General features: G+C 31.6%; 1 protein-coding gene across 1 annotated transcript; it reads right to left on the reverse strand.

Annotated features, from left to right (window-relative positions):
• Positions 1-248: 248 nt before the first annotated feature.
• Positions 249-2576, reverse strand: LOC124539190 (UDP-glucosyltransferase 2-like). The gene is made up of 3 exons (XM_047116489.1): positions 1706-2576; positions 979-1198; positions 249-472 (listed from the first exon to the last, which is right to left on the reverse strand). The coding sequence occupies exons 1-3, from the start codon at positions 2516-2518 to the stop codon at positions 249-251; spliced, it is 1257 nt and encodes a 418-aa protein (XP_046972445.1). The 5' UTR covers positions 2519-2576.
• Positions 2577-16126: the final 13550 nt, after the last annotated feature.

Below are 16126 nucleotides of genomic sequence, written 5' to 3' on the forward strand. Positions count from 1 at the left end.
CTTGTTTGAATATCTAACTTGTCCCATGGCGAAATAACTAAACAATTATATAAATATGATGTAGAAAATATATCTAAATTTAGTCATAGACCCTGATCACTGAAACGAATTGTCAACAGGATTGGCTCCATATGAAGGAACTTAACTGTACTCGTGTACTGGATGCAATTTTATACATAAGTGTAAGGTTTTAAGAACGTTTTTTTAATACACAATTATTTTGATATCTAAGTATATATATTGTCTACTTACTCTTTATCACCTATGACAGTTTCGATTGCACTTTTCAATTCATCTTCCGTAATTTTTTCTATATCTATTTGTAAGCCAATTTTCAGTTGAACATATTTATCAACATTGTACCATTGGTCCCAAAGTATAGGCAGACCTATGAGTGGTACTCCAGCAGCAATAGCTTCATCAGTAGATTGCAGGCCCCCTTGTGTTATAAATAATTTTATATTTGGATGATCTGTAAAAATAATATAATATTTTGAATAAATCTCAGTAGCTTCTACCTATCAAGCAAGCGATTCGCCCTGGATGGAGGTGGTCGCAAAGGTGTACCGATTCTGGGTCAAAGCGAGGAATCACAGTGACCATCTAGGGCAATAGGTGGATCACTTACGGTGGGTCTTGCGATAGTGGAGACAGTACGTCCACACTTGAGTCACTGAGTCAAGAGAAAACTTGACACATTCACGTTTAGAAGGAGGGCAAGTACTTACTGAGCACGGATGCTTAGGGAAGTACCTGCATGAAATAGCACGGAGGGAGATGTCACCTTCTTTCAATTAGCGTGATACGCTATTGGACACGGCATACCACATCCTAACTAAGTGTGTTGATTGGGACCCCAGAGGCATTCCCAGGCAGCGACAATGGGCGGAGACGTTTTGTTGCCGAGTATCGTCAAAGCAATGTTATCTATAGTCGATAGCAACTGGTCACTATAATATAAAAGAAAAATTTACTCACGAAGAAGATCTGACTGTGGAAACCACTTCGAAATCTTAATGTTTTGAGATAACCCTGACAATTCATTGTTCCACTTCCAATAAACATCATACGGCAATTTCGAAAAAACATTGATTAGTATTTGTAGCATTTTTTCTGTAAATATTGAGGTGTCAACGGACGTTCCAAAACTGACATATATCGCTCCTCTTACAGATGAATCTAAAGATGATTTCAGATCCTGTGAAAAAGTTCATTATTATTTTTAACTAACTGTGGCCGTGACCTTGAACGTGTTTAATTTGATAATATTTGTTTTTGTTAAATACAAAAAAAATATTGTAGGCTAAGTTACTCCTTATTATATGAGTTTTCTCAGTGAAAGTCCCATCAAATCAGTCCAGCCGTTCCAGAGATTAGCCGGAACAAACGACAGACAGACAAAAATTGTAAAAAATGTTATTTTATTTTCAGTATTAAATTTTTGAATTATTGTTAACGATTATTGTCTTGAGTCAATATTTAATTTTTCTTATTGATATCATAGCATTCGGTATACAAAATGATGCTGAAAATTTAACAGTCAATACATACTTATTGAGTTAATTTATAGTGATTTGGAGAGAAAGACATTTAATATGAAAGAAATAAATATTAAAAATAGGAGAAGGAACATAAGAACTCTTAATGGCATTAAAATAAGATAATAAGATCGTCCAATAGATTCTTTAATATCTATTATTATTACCTTTGGCAGTGGTTTTGGCGGTTTTCGATGCAAACCTCCTAGATATATAACATTAGGAGGAACTGGACGATTCGAATCCCAAATCGAATGTATGTTTAAAAATATCATCTGAACGTTTATCTTTAACTGATTTAGCGTCGGAGTATCATCACCGTATACTTTTTTATTGAGCCGATCTTGTGATGTTTCTAACTCATTATAAAATTTCTGTAATTTATATTCAGTAGAGAGTTCTGAAATTTTATCCCACGCAGAAGTATAATGAAAACGTTTTCTCATAGCTAGAGGATATAATATCGGATGAATGACACCACCCAAGGTTTCGAATGTTTCGAAGCTACCTCCAAAAGAACTTATGTATATAACTGGTGCCTTCATCAAATGTGATAAAATTAATGCTGGTTTGGAACAGTCTTCCATTAATATCAGATCAAATGATTGGTTTTCAATTAAATTTTGCACTTCATTGCTTCGCGTAAATTTATGTATATATTTAAAAACTAATTTCAATGTAGTCTTGAATTGATGGAACATATCATGAACTTCGTTTAGTTCATCAATTAACAACTGAGATCGAACTTTCATTCCGATGTGATATAAATCAATTTCTGTGTAATTATCTATTTCTTCGTGTTTTTCAACGGACAGACCTGTTACTACTGTAACGTTATGGCCTCTCTTTGCCAATTCCTGTGTCAATGACTTAAACACCATCTGGTGGCTCACAATAGGTGCGGGGAATACCCCCAAAATCCTTGCAGAGTTACATAAGTCAAGTGTACTTAAACTCACCACGAACCACAGCTTTAACATTGTGATTATATAAATTAACTATAATTATTGTATTATTGTTTACAACAGCTATTGCAATATCACACTAACGAGTGCATTCGAGATATTTCTGATTTAGCTTCTAAACAATGTTTTATCGTAATGATATAATTACATTTACTAACTAAATAAGGTTCGAAGGCAAACATGCTTGCTAGTACACTATAAATATTATATAATCATTTAATTCTTAAGTAAATTTATGTTTCTCATTTGTCCTATAAAAAGTATCTTTTCACGTCGTCAAGATAATTTTCTCGGACAAGCCGTATATCATTTTAATGGCCAAACCAGGGCATTGAACCCTAGGAATTAGGTCTACAGTTTAAATAAAGCAACCACACTAATCAGACAGAAAGAAAGTAGGTATCAGATGGTATATACGTAAATACCGATATCTTAAATACATATCAGAGCAATAGGCGTTATTGTTTGATTTTAATATCTTAATTAAATAACAAATCTATTATATTCTTCTTCATCTGAAACTACATATTGTAAGCGTGACTAACTCGTGCAGTTTGCGTGAAGTTCAAATAAAGTTACCTCTTCCATTTTCCTGTCATAAAAGTTGAAACTTCCAAAAATTCTCACGTGATAAAAGAGCTTACGTCATAAAATTAAGTCTGTTCGCAGGATTTGAACATCAGGTTCCAAATTTAAGTTTTCTAGAGTTAGTAGTTTTGACTTTTTTGTTAATGGTTAGTTACACATGGTTTGTGGTATTTTTAGTTTATGATATTCTCTTCTGAAAACATTTCCTTGGTAGTATTGATATACTACCACCAATCAGTATGTACTTAGCATTTTTGCATATAACATGTCAATTTCCAAATTTGATTGCGCATTGGTTATGCAAAAAATGAACCTTAAAGTGCTCTTTTGACGTTCGCCAACCGACGCTATGATAAAAGAATAATTCTAAAATTAATATCTATACATTAATAATAATTTAAAGATTTGTTTCTTCCATACACATGTTTGAAGTAGCTTATTTCAAAACAGCATCGAGTACAATTCTAAATATAACGTATAATTAGACAAACTTTTCGATGGTATTTTTTATGAAGGATCCATGACAGATCCGTGGCAAAACCTCTTAAGGTTCAGACAGGTCCAGGTCTGTGTGTAATTAACAAAATTAGTCTATTAGAGATTTTCAAGCAGCTATAGTAAGTAAGTGTTTTAGGAAAATTTTAAACATCAAAATACCAATTTATGGAGAAATCATCTTTACAATTTTTTTTATATTTAAAATTAAAGAACATCAAAAAAAGTTTCCTTTTAAAAAAAAGTTGTTGCCTCATAATATCAGGTTATATCAGAATTTATCGGTCACGTTGAAATTTTTACACCTCATTTTATAACCTGAAGTTTTTATCACGCGCCACAGTTGCTCAAAGTTAATTCATTACAACCCGGACAGATGGCACCGGGGGGAAAAACGGCCTTTGCTTTATGTACCACCGTTACTCCGTCATAAGGCTCAACCCTTGCCAGTACTCATAAAATTTCGACAACATTGGGGCAAACGTGATAATTCATTGTTTCATATTATTTCGTTAAAGTCACATGTTAAAATTTTATGATTGCGTTGATAAAAAATAATATGGCCAAAAGGGTTTGTATGTTGTGTTTAATTTTCGACGTCATTTGAAAATCATAAAATCATTTGGAAACAAATTCTTCATTTTATTTAGTGTTCTTTGGTTTTGTATGAATATTGAAAGTTTTGATGCCATCACATTATTTTGATTAAATATAGAAGGCAAACGATATTCACATGTACTTAACACAGTGATCGTGTCCTCCCGAACTATTTTGACAACGGAAGCCTCAAGAAACAGTTGACAAGACCATCATACAAGCATGTGTGCATACATAATTCCACTCCGTATACCATATTCCTTAAAGTCTGATGAGACAAAAAATACTACACAATGATAGTTACTACCAACTTTACGTGGATTTTAATTGTAGTGTAAATAAACACTTCAAATTCTGTTTTAATCTTGTTAGTAAAACGTATTTACACTTCTGTCCCACACGAAGAGTTCTTTCGAGAGTCATCCTTCACGATATCTTGTACTAATATTATAAATGCGAAAACAACTCTATCTGTTTTTCACGGCCAAATAACTGAATTGAATTTAAAGCAAACCAGATCCAGACCAATCCCAGAAACGAAACTGAGGGCAACAACTAGTAATTTATGTATATACTTATTAAGTGTTTCGATAGCTTGACCCTTGGAGTAGTGGTGCAAAAAGCTTCATCAAAAGTATAGCACCTCGCCTCATTGTCACTCCACTGGTGACAGGAATCGGAGGATCGGAATTGCGATTCAACGGGGAAATGCTGCTAGCATTCTTGCCACCATTCCACTCGGCAAAGATTTATATAGTAACTAGTTTTAGTTCATATTTGTATATATTTAAGCATTTAATGTTATTAATTCTTATGTTAATAAACATAAGCTAGATAGTAACTAAAAAATAATACTTTTATAATAATTGGGTTAGTAGACTTTCGGTGTGACAGAAAAAAACTTACCTACTTTATGTTATAATAATGATGTACATTATGGTTGATGTTACCTTTTGAGGTTACATTACGATTTTTATGCCTCTGCCAACGTATTGCACGGATAATTCCCTTCTTTAGTAACGAGGTCCCACTCTTTCGCTAAGTGCTTTTATTTAAATACAGTATGTATATGTATATATATGTAGGTATTTAAATTTCGATCGATAGCCCGATTCTGAATTTTAAAACTTAAGGAAAATTTATTCAAAATGTTGACAATGATCTTTCACTAAGAAAGGAAGATGGTTGGAAATATTTAATTTCTCTAATATAACAAACAATTACTTTAATTGGATTGGTTATATTAGTTTCAACATCTAAAAAATAAACTCGGGATATTATTCGGGCAAATCATTGTTACACAAATAAACACAAACATAACAAAACACAAATCTAATTGTACAGCCGTGTTCCATATTTGTAGTTGTTCAGTCATACGCCTATTTAATATTTCGATCAGAAAAATATTTCTATAAATATAAATTTCATTGTTTTATACGATAGCAATAACTAAGTCTTCAATTGTTTTAAAAAAAAAAAATACTTTACGACCATCAACATTAACTGTTAGAAATTTTATAAATGTAACAAAATATAGTTACATTTCGCTAATTAGGGGGTTTAAGTGTGTTTGTGTGTGTGACAAGGGTGTAATTATTTCAGCTGTATTATAAGACAATAATTGTAAAGTTGATATCTTCTGCAAAGCAAATATTGACATATTTTGTAAGGGATGCATAATATTCATTTACCTGACTTTGACATTTGCCTAGAACACCTTATACATAAAGTGTTATTCTAGACAAACGATGAATTATGACACTTACGTCAGTATCAGTAAGAAATCAGCTGCTTTAAAATATAGTATCTGTCAAAAATTCCAAAATATTGCAATATAACTAGTATGACTTGCAGATTTTATTGATGTGACAAACTTTTATATAAAAAGGAACAGATTGTAGTAAATATTTATAATATATTAAATACAATATATTCAAAATTAAATTTACATAGCAAGCTACAACATTAAATAATGATAAATAATAATAAATTTTAAATTACCTACATATTTATGTAAATTTTTGCAAGTTTCGTGAAGTGTTATACTTGTAGGTGCCTGTAGTGTTTTAAAAGCAAACTCTCATGCTCGCCTTAATAAATAAATTGTAGAGAAAATGTACAGTACTCCTAATGTATGTCTTGTGGGATGGCAATTCTTTGAAAAAGGAGAACACACTAACTTACACATCAAAGTTAACGAATAAGATCTTCGATACTGTTTGACACTCAAAGATGATTTTTTTTAGGCGTGTGAGTGAAAAAAAATTACTGGTTTCTCAAAAATTAGCTCCCAAGGATTTTATGATACGAAAATATGCCTTTTACCATACTTAAAACATCTATTTTAGTGTTTTATCTTAAAATATACAACGAATATACGATCTTTCGAACGATTCGAACGATCTTTGGCAAACATTAGTTGACAAAGTTTTGGTCATATCATCGTTAATGTATGCACTCGCGTTAGATCAAATCACAGAGGAATTTATACTTTAACTAGCTGAATTTACGGCTTCACCCACGCGAAATTCATAAAACACAAACTTCTAACCACGATTAGAAATTCAGTTCCATAAAATCGTTCTTAGCTGATGTCCTTTATGGAACAAACCGAATTCCAAGTTTGTAGGTGTTATAGTTTCCGACTTTTTGAGATAAAAAAGTGAGTATTATTTCGCTTTTATATATGTATAGTGGATAATAGGTGGGGTTACATAGAAATAATAAAATAAATAATTACTATACTTTGACGTTTATTAAAACGATATAAAATTATTAATTCACTGCTCATGCTCAGCCATATATTAACGTACATATTGCATTATGTAATTTCAATTTGTCAAACGTCATTGTTATTTATAATAATTGCATGCCAAATAGATCTGAGGACAATAGGGCATTATTGATTTTCATTACAGAGTATTTGGTCATTATTCGACTGCAAGTGCGTCAATACTGTGGTGATTTGAAATGTCCACTTTTATAGCAAGAATTAATTCATACTTATAATTTATCTCATGCTCGGTTGTAAGAAAAATATCAATCTCACTTATTATTCGTGGTCAAATGAAACAGTACACCGGTTTGGAAAAAAATCATCCTGACCTGAGAAGAAACGACGAAAGAAACTTAGGGGGTCTTTTTTGTCTATTAGGCGATCGTTACATTCCCAAGGTGTGCTATCGATCATAAACTCACTACATGTTTAATGACATTTTGCACACAAACGTTCCTAAACATTTTTTTTTAATTTGGCAACAGAAGAATTTTGAACGCTTCTATACATCACGAGGCTGTTTACATGCATGTATCTAATTTAAATGATATTCTGATACAACATCACGGTAGAATAAGCTCAAAGCCTTCTAAAAAGGAGCCATAGTCCAGAAGTGATAAATTTACAGCCGTTAACTGTACTTCAGTAATCTTATATAGCTCCAAAATTTCGATTTTTTTGTATATTCTGATTTTAAGAATTCGATTAAAATTTTTGTATTAATATAACCCCTTAAGTCTTTAAGTGGTCGCAACAACAAAAAGGCCAACTTCGCTTTATTTAAAAAAAAATGGCTTCGACTTTATCTACAAAAGGTCGACCAGAGCAAAGTTCATCTTTGACAAACAATATTCCTATTTTATCCTATTTTATCTTTTCCTGTTTTTAATTTTTTCTATTTAGTGGTATCAAAAGCAACTAGATAAAAACAATAAAGCTAAAGAGACTTTAAGGGAAGATTTAACTTATAAAGTATGACAAGAATTTTAATATTGCGCGCCAAAGTATTCAATCTTTTTATATGATTTCCCGGAAAGCCGAAACGAAGGAAGCTTCGAATAGAGTATTTTGTGCCATTTGCGATCGAAGGCCTTCGCTATGTCCAAGCTCTAATAGCCAGCTTGTCTCCCTCTTGGTCTCAAATGCTTCCTCCTATCTGTGTTTCAAGTAGATGCTTATTGACTAGAAAATTACGCGCTGAGCGAACACAATGTAAGACGTATTGGCATGTGCTGGCAGTTTTCTTCATCTGTAGATGATAGTGGTGGTCGTAGGGCCAGTCTGAAGCCTTTTTAACAGATAGAGTGCAAAAAGTATTCTTCTAGGAGTTCGAAATGACGCCTAATGAAACTAAAATGTACCACTGATGACCCATTTGCAACGTCTACCTATATAATTAAAGTTTTCAAATCTTGCTCAGGCTATGTAGTATAGTTTTAAAATTTTTAATTATAATTTAAATCTATTGATTAAAATGTTATTAAAATGATAATGAGGATAATATGATCATTAAAATGATAATAATGTAGAATGGTAAGTGGTTTAAATAACCTATTTTGCACATATTTAATAAGATTTTCAATAGATATATATGTACGTAACATATACAAATATTTATATATTTCAAGGGTGGAATTCATACCTCTTATTCCATTTGATAAATCAGTATTATATTAAAAAATGTATCGTTGGCAGAACATCTATTCAATTTATATTTTGTTAGGCATTCTACCGGCTTTTTACGATTTTTTTAGGGATTTTAAAATCAAGGACAGATTTTTTTTCGGTGAAATTTCATTGTACTTATACACTGATATACCTTGAGTATAAAAATGATGAAACCTACTTAAATGAAAAGTTAAATAGTATAAATTAGTTCAGTTCGATTTTTTTGGCTTTTTCGATGATAATTTATTTTATTTTGGTTTATACTTTTAAATTTTTTTCTTAAGCCGTATTACCTCTCTCTAAACGGCTAGTACGTTTTTATTTTTAAAAAAATATTCTTTGTTTAATTGTTTACAATTTAGTTAACAGCCATAAAAAATCCTCTTTATTTTCTGCAGATCTATGGCTCTTTAAAATGAGACCATAACTATTTTTTTATGTGTAGCTATCGTGCTTTAACAACAAGGAAATAATCGGCTTACACTATTAATATAAAGATATGATTTTAAAATAGTAGTCGTTTTATAATGGTTTTTGAAAGCTTTCAATCATTATAAGTAATCAATTAGTAGGTTTCAATATTAGCAAGTGAGAAAAGTCTTTTCAACCGACTTCAAAAAGGAGGTTATAGGAGTTATTAGGAGGTTATCAATTCGTCTATATTTTTTTTTTATGTTTATCTCATAACTTTTCACTGGGTGGACCGATTTTGTCAATTTTTACACCTGCTCCAAATATAACAATAACTAAAACTACGTTATATAATCGTAAGTCAACTTTTAAGTAGTCTAATATTGTTCATTTCATTTTACTTAGCAAGACTCTAAACAATTAGTTGAATACGTAATTATTTTTATTACTTTTTAGTACATATTTATTTGTGTTAAATAAATATGCACTAAAAAGTAATAGTGTTTTGTTTTAAGTCGGTTTTTCTTTTTGTTAATTTTTTATATATTAAAACTTTTGTTAAGAGGGGATATCACAATAGTCAGGATTGAAGCGATACTTTACCGATTTAGTAGTCGTAGTTGTTGTTGTTGTAGGTCAGTCAGTCATTTGAATATTATTGAAGATGTAATATCTATAGAACGATACCAAGTAGTTGAATCTGTTCACATGAAAATACTCACGTAAAATATATAAGCTTACAAAATAAATTGAATAATGTTCTATCATATAGAAGAAAGGAATAGAGGAAGTAGGTATTTCAATTTCTCTTTATTATTTAACTAGCAAGGAAGAAGCTCGAGCGTGTTACTAGAAGTAAATCATGTTACTGAATAGGGAAGTATAGTATTGAAATTTTACGCAACGACATTTCAATAAGTGGTACCGCTTTGTGGAACATTTTGAAATATGACATTATTTTGCATACTTCTAGTAGTTTTAAATAGAAACTGATTATGTTGTATTTGATATAGTGATTGAATAGTTATTTTCTGTAAATAAAATTTCCTTATACCTATACTAATATTATAAAGAGGAAAACTTTATTTCTTTGTAATGAATAGGCTCAAAAAGTACTGGACCGATTTAAAAAAATATTTCACTATTTGAAATCTACATTATTCACGACTATCTTAGGCTAAATTTTATTTTGGAAAAAATAGGGTCCGAAAACTACGCGGACGAAGTGGCGGGTAGAAGCTAGTTTTCAAATAATGCCCTTAATTAGTTTGTTTGTCTCATGTTACTTCTGATTATGATTGCTTTATATAAATATCCTATGTAATGTTTTCTTATTAATGTATTATCGTGTGTACTAAAGCATCATGTTTATCTGTAATTCAATCTAAATAACACAAAAGTAATGTGAAGTGATGAAGATATTTCAAACTAATTTAATATATCAAACAGTTTTCAATCATTAATATAATTTGTGTCTAATTTTATTGAAATTCTGCCGCATGTGCATTCCACCAACCCGCATTGTAAAAGCGTGATGAAACATGTTCCAAACCCAATTAATGGGATCGGAGGCCTTAGCCCATGATCATCATCCCACTGTTGTCTTCTGCTGAACATAGGTCTCCCCCAGGGGTGTCATGTTGCTCGGTCCTCTGCGTCCCTCATCCAGCTTCTATAGGCGATCCTGCTAATGTCGTCGGACCAGACGGTCGGAGGTCGTCTTACATTACGCTTTCCGAGACCTTAGCCGAGCAGTGGGAAATTTACAGGCTGTTACTTTACTTTACTTTATAATAATTTCTTGCTTTTCTTTTCTTCGTAATTACTCCTGGTTTTCCGCCGACAAATATGTCGTTCAAATTTAAAACATATAAATCAGAACATAATATGTCGAATCAAGTATTTCTTACAAAAAATCCGTTGAGTACAGCAAACAAAGAATTTGTCCTAAAAGACCTTGTGAATCTGAAAAATATTTTATATAATAGGAGTCACAGTAAAATAAAGACGGAATTATATTAACACATTATTTTTGAAGGCGAACATTATTTAAATAAATAGCTTCTTAAAACATTGGATGACGCCATTTTAACGAAACAAGTAAACAAGGTATCCTTAAGTATCCTATACACTGTAATAATAGTATATTTAGTTGCCTTTTCAACCGACTTCCAAAAGGAGGTTATCAATTCGTCTGTATTTTTTTTTTTTTTTTTTTTTTTTTATGTTTGTTACCTCATAACTTTTCACTGGGTGGACCGATTTTGATAATTTTTTTTTGTTTGAAAGGTAGTGCTTCCCGTGGGGTCCCATTTTTTTTATTTTTTTTTCCGATGATGGTATCCATGTGAAAACAACATAAGTCTTAAATTTGCATTATGTATATGCGCGACAAATAGGTGAATAACTGAAAATCACGTTAACCAATTTTGATAATTCTTTTTTTATTATAAAATATATATTTCAAGGGTAATTTGGTGAAAGTTTGGTAAGGTTCTGAGCACAGGATCCATGACAAAGTGACGGAACGGAAGGGAACGGAACAATTCTGAGGAGCACGTTAGCGATACTTGGTCGAATCTTTTATTTATAGGTTATTTGGATATTTCAGTCACCTTCCGTAATGTGGTTATGTTTATGTAATTATCATAGTCGAATATTATAATCAACTAGCTACCCACCCCGGCTTCGCACGGGTGCAATACTGATACTAAATATACTACAGAATTTGTTTATATACGACATCACATCGCAAACTTCTAAAATTATCAGTGTTTCATTACTATATTGTTCATGTATTATATACACAAACCTTCCCCTTGAATCTTGAATCTTGAATGATAGATACACTATAGGGTTTTATTAGCTGACACCGGCTCCAAATATAACTATAATAATAACTACATGATATAATCGTTAATCGACTTTTAAGTAGTCTAAAATTTTTCATTTCATTTAACTTAGGAAGACTCTAAAAATATGTTGAATACGCAATTATTTTTATTACTTTTTCGTGCATATTCATTTGTTTTAAAATAGTGTTTTGTTTGAAGTCGGTTTTTCTTTTTGTTAAAATTTTTATTTATTTACTAGCCGTCTCAATGAGGAAAATGATATTCGATATCGTAAATATTAATAATCAAATCAAATCAATTTTATTCAAGTAAACTTCACAATGAAGCGTTTTTGAATCGTCAAAAATTAAATACTACCACCGCGTCGGAAAGCAGCTTCTAGTAAAATAATTTTCATACCGGATGTTTTTATAAATGTATGTATATGAGCCGAGATGGCCCAGTGGTTAGAACAATAACAGCGGGTTCAAACCCAAACATCACTGAATATTCATGTGCTTAATTTGTGTTTATAATCATCTCGAGCTCGCTAGTGAAGGAAAACATCGTGAGGAAACCTGCATGTGTTTAATTTCATAGAAATTTTTCCACATGTGTATTTCACCAACCCGCATTGGAACAACGTGAATAGCGGGAATGTGATCCAAGCTTTCTCCTCAAAGGGAGAAGAGGCCTTAACTCAGCAGTGGGAAATTTACAGGCTGATGCTGTTGTTATTTTGTAGTACTGGATATATACACTGAATTTCCATGTACGTTTAAATTGACCGTGTCCTCGGAAATGTAGAAAATCTGCCACGTGGTCCAATGAGAACTAAAGCAGCGTTATGGAATAATATTTTAAGAAAAATAAGTCTTAGCTATGAACCATTGTTATTTACTAAGAGTCATATAAAGGATGTTATTTACTACGTGGAAATAGTAAAACTTCTTTAATAATTAGTTTTTGTTCTATGATATACTTGCGAGACAATACGTTTTTCTTTTACAGATATATCATCAATTTTCGCGCGACGATAGTTATATAACAATACTAGCGACCCGCCCCGGTTTCGCACGGCTAAAATGCTTTTACAAATTATACTGTAGAATGTGTTGTGTTGTTCTAAGATAATCGAAACTATTCATTTAAATAACATTTTATTGCTATAAAGGGACATATTGATCTATATTAAAATAAAGGATTAAATATGGTTATTGATGGTACCATCCCGCTTTTTTTAGAGCTGTAAACAGCTCTGATAACAGATGTAAAGTAAATGTAGTAAATGTGAACTGCAAACAGATGTACTGTAGTACATTATTTTGATCTATCTCGTAGAGTTCAGCCAGCGTTTGCAATGTAAGCGCAAATATCATTGCTTCTTTACTAAATTTTGCAATAATTAATCATATTAACCTTTCTCTTGAAGCAATCTATATGTGAAAATAAATCGCTTCAAAAGCCGTTGTGTAATTTTAAAGATGTAAGGATACTTAGGAACAGACAGATGTAAGCGACTTTGTTTTATACGACGTAATGATGATTATAATACTGAAAGTTTAATACGAATGTATTAAAATTGTTACGCATTTATATTGCTTATTTCCGTAATCGGATTTCAGCATGAAATGTACACACTCCATAAACTAAATCCTTGTATCGAACGAGCCAGCCATTACCCTACATCCGTTTAAGCAACTCTGATATCCCTTATACAAATTAATTATTCAACAACCTGAGCCCCTAAAGAATGTAATGACATGCGTTAATCTTCCTCTTTTAAAGCTATGTATTCATTTTACGACGCGACTGTACCTGCTTTTATATTATGTGGTTGGCAAATTTAATAGAAATAATTGATAATATATTTAGGGAGAGCTTATGGGTTCAATCAACAGCTGCCTTTATAAACTAATCTTTGAAACGGAGTTCTTTTACGCGGATTACAGTAGAGTGAATTACCAGCAATATCTCTTTCTCTCTCTTTTATTTTTGTCTTTCTCTTACATACAATATAGATGCACGGAATGTGTGACGCATCACGCAATGCATATTTTACATACCAGCAACATCGATACATTTTTTTAATAAAATTATACAACATATTCGTGAAAAACAATTATATTATAGAAACACGTTTAATGTGCCTCACATAAATTGTTCAAGTAATTAATAGAACATCGCGTTGCCATCATAGAGGAATTGTGGTTTAATAGGCTACGTAAATATATTCCGAAGCTTAGATAGCATTAATCCTGTTTTGTATATACATTTATTTCCTATCGGAAGCATGGAGTTCAATAATATAATTAGGAAATGTCAAAAACAACTTGTGTGATCAAACAACCCTAGTAATATATTGTTATATACCACACACGATATTAGGCAGTTATAATCTATAGATAGATGAAAGCAAAATTGTTCTCACAGATTAATCACAAAATATTAGAAACTATAACATCTACAAATTTAAAATTTATTTTCGCTAAGAACGCATTTTACAAAATTCCATCGCTAGGGGGGTAAAACAGCAATTGGAAGCTTATGTTTTGAAGACATACATACACACACAAGTGACCAATTTCTACACGACCCTTTTCGATTTTCTTCCTTCACCAGATTTATGACATACAAATTATGGACATGAAAACTTATATTGTCCTTGTATATTAACTTCATCTATAATGTCAATAGTTTTGTACAGTCGGGGTAAGAAAAGGTTCGTCACCGTAAGATCTGTTTTCGTGTGCTCAGTATGAGCGATAATCTGCTTTACCGATCGAGAATGACATATTGCTTCGCAATGATTTGATGTTTAGATTCAAAAGGTATTAAGAGTCAAAACTTGATAAAGGAATAAATTTTAAAACTGTACGTTTTCTCACTCTGACTGTAAATATAAACTTTACGAGCCTTTATATAAATTACAGAAGTATCGTTGGATGTTACCGATTTACATATTTATTGTTTCACATAAACTCAAATGTCGTTCATTGAATATTATGATATCTATGTTGATGACAGTTTTAAAGAGATTCTGTTTATATCTTTACTAGCTGTGCCCGTGACCTTGTACGTCTTTGAATTTAACAAAAAAAAATATGATTTTAGCCTAAGTTACTACTTATTATATCAGTTATCTGCCAGTGAAAGTCCCGTCAAAATCGAGCCGTTCCAGAGATTAGCCGGAACAAACAGACAGACACAAAAATTCTAAAAAATGTAATTTTGATATATGTACCGTGTATACATACATATGTATTAAATAAAAAGGGGTATCTTATTATTACAAACAGGAACTCCAATTTTATTATATGTATAGATAAAAGTCAAGTTTGTAGGTTCACGATCGGTTACTGTACCTGCCAAAGCTTCTCGAGTTAATGACGGTTTTGAACTTAATCCTTCCGAACTTGTATGTCGGTCACACAGATCAACGGGATCGAGTTTCACTGTCAATTTTCGATACTGATATTCCAGTACGTGTCCCAATTGACTATACTGACGGAAATGTGAAAAGAATTTCATATTCATTATAAAAAATGCCATTAAAATATGTAACTGAATCCACGTAAATGTGATAAAAATATGTTACTAGGCAAAAATTAATTGTATCGATTTATACTTTGATATTTATAGCGTTCATTTTGTACCACTCACAATAAAATCGTCTAGAATACACGGTACTTGTAAGCATAACATGTGATTTTCTTCACTGTAGTGTAATAGGTATTCGAAAACCAACGCAATTAATGCAACGATTACAAAAGCTGTTAGCCTGAAATATCGCTTTACCACAGAGCCGCGCTTAACTGCGCAAATTGGTTTGCACAAGTAAGCGCGAAGTGAGCTCTTGAGGTTGGAGTTGGTTTTGAAATCTATTCAAATAAATTTTGATCAATCGAGATATAATTGTGAATCAAAGTTTTGCTATTATAATGTATATATTCATTACATTTATATTCAAATAAAAAAATCAATTTGAAAATTATATAATCATTAATAATAAACCATTAAGTATTTTACGGTTATAGAAGGTTATTATAATCTTACTCAATTATTATTTATTTCATAAAAGATTTAGTGTTTTTCGCACGTATACGCAAAACACGTAACACACTTACAAGAAAGTAACAATTGTCGAAGGAGAACGTCAGTAAAAGCATTAATGAGCAAAACATCGTCAGCCGTTACGGCATGCGAGTGAGTACTGAGCCTTTCACATTAAATATTTATATTTTGTAACTTCCT

The sequence above is a fragment of the Vanessa cardui genome, chromosome 22, assembly GCF_905220365.1.
Source record: "Vanessa cardui chromosome 22, ilVanCard2.1, whole genome shotgun sequence".
NCBI lineage: Eukaryota > Metazoa > Arthropoda > Insecta > Lepidoptera > Nymphalidae > Vanessa > Vanessa cardui.

Excerpts from the sequence above, each read along its gene's own strand:
- LOC124539190 (XM_047116489.1), bottom strand. The coding sequence starts at position 2,518 with ATGTTAAAGCTGTGGTTCGTGGTGAGTTTAAGTACACTTGACTTATGT. Across the intron at positions 1,199-1,705 it reads CGCCAAAACCACTGCCAAAG|GATCTGAAATCATCTTTAGA; the intron begins GTAATAATAATA and ends ACTTTTTCACAG. Across the intron at positions 473-978 it reads TCCACAGTCAGATCTTCTTC|ATCATCCAAATATAAAATTA; the intron begins GTGAGTAAATTT and ends TTATTTTTACAG.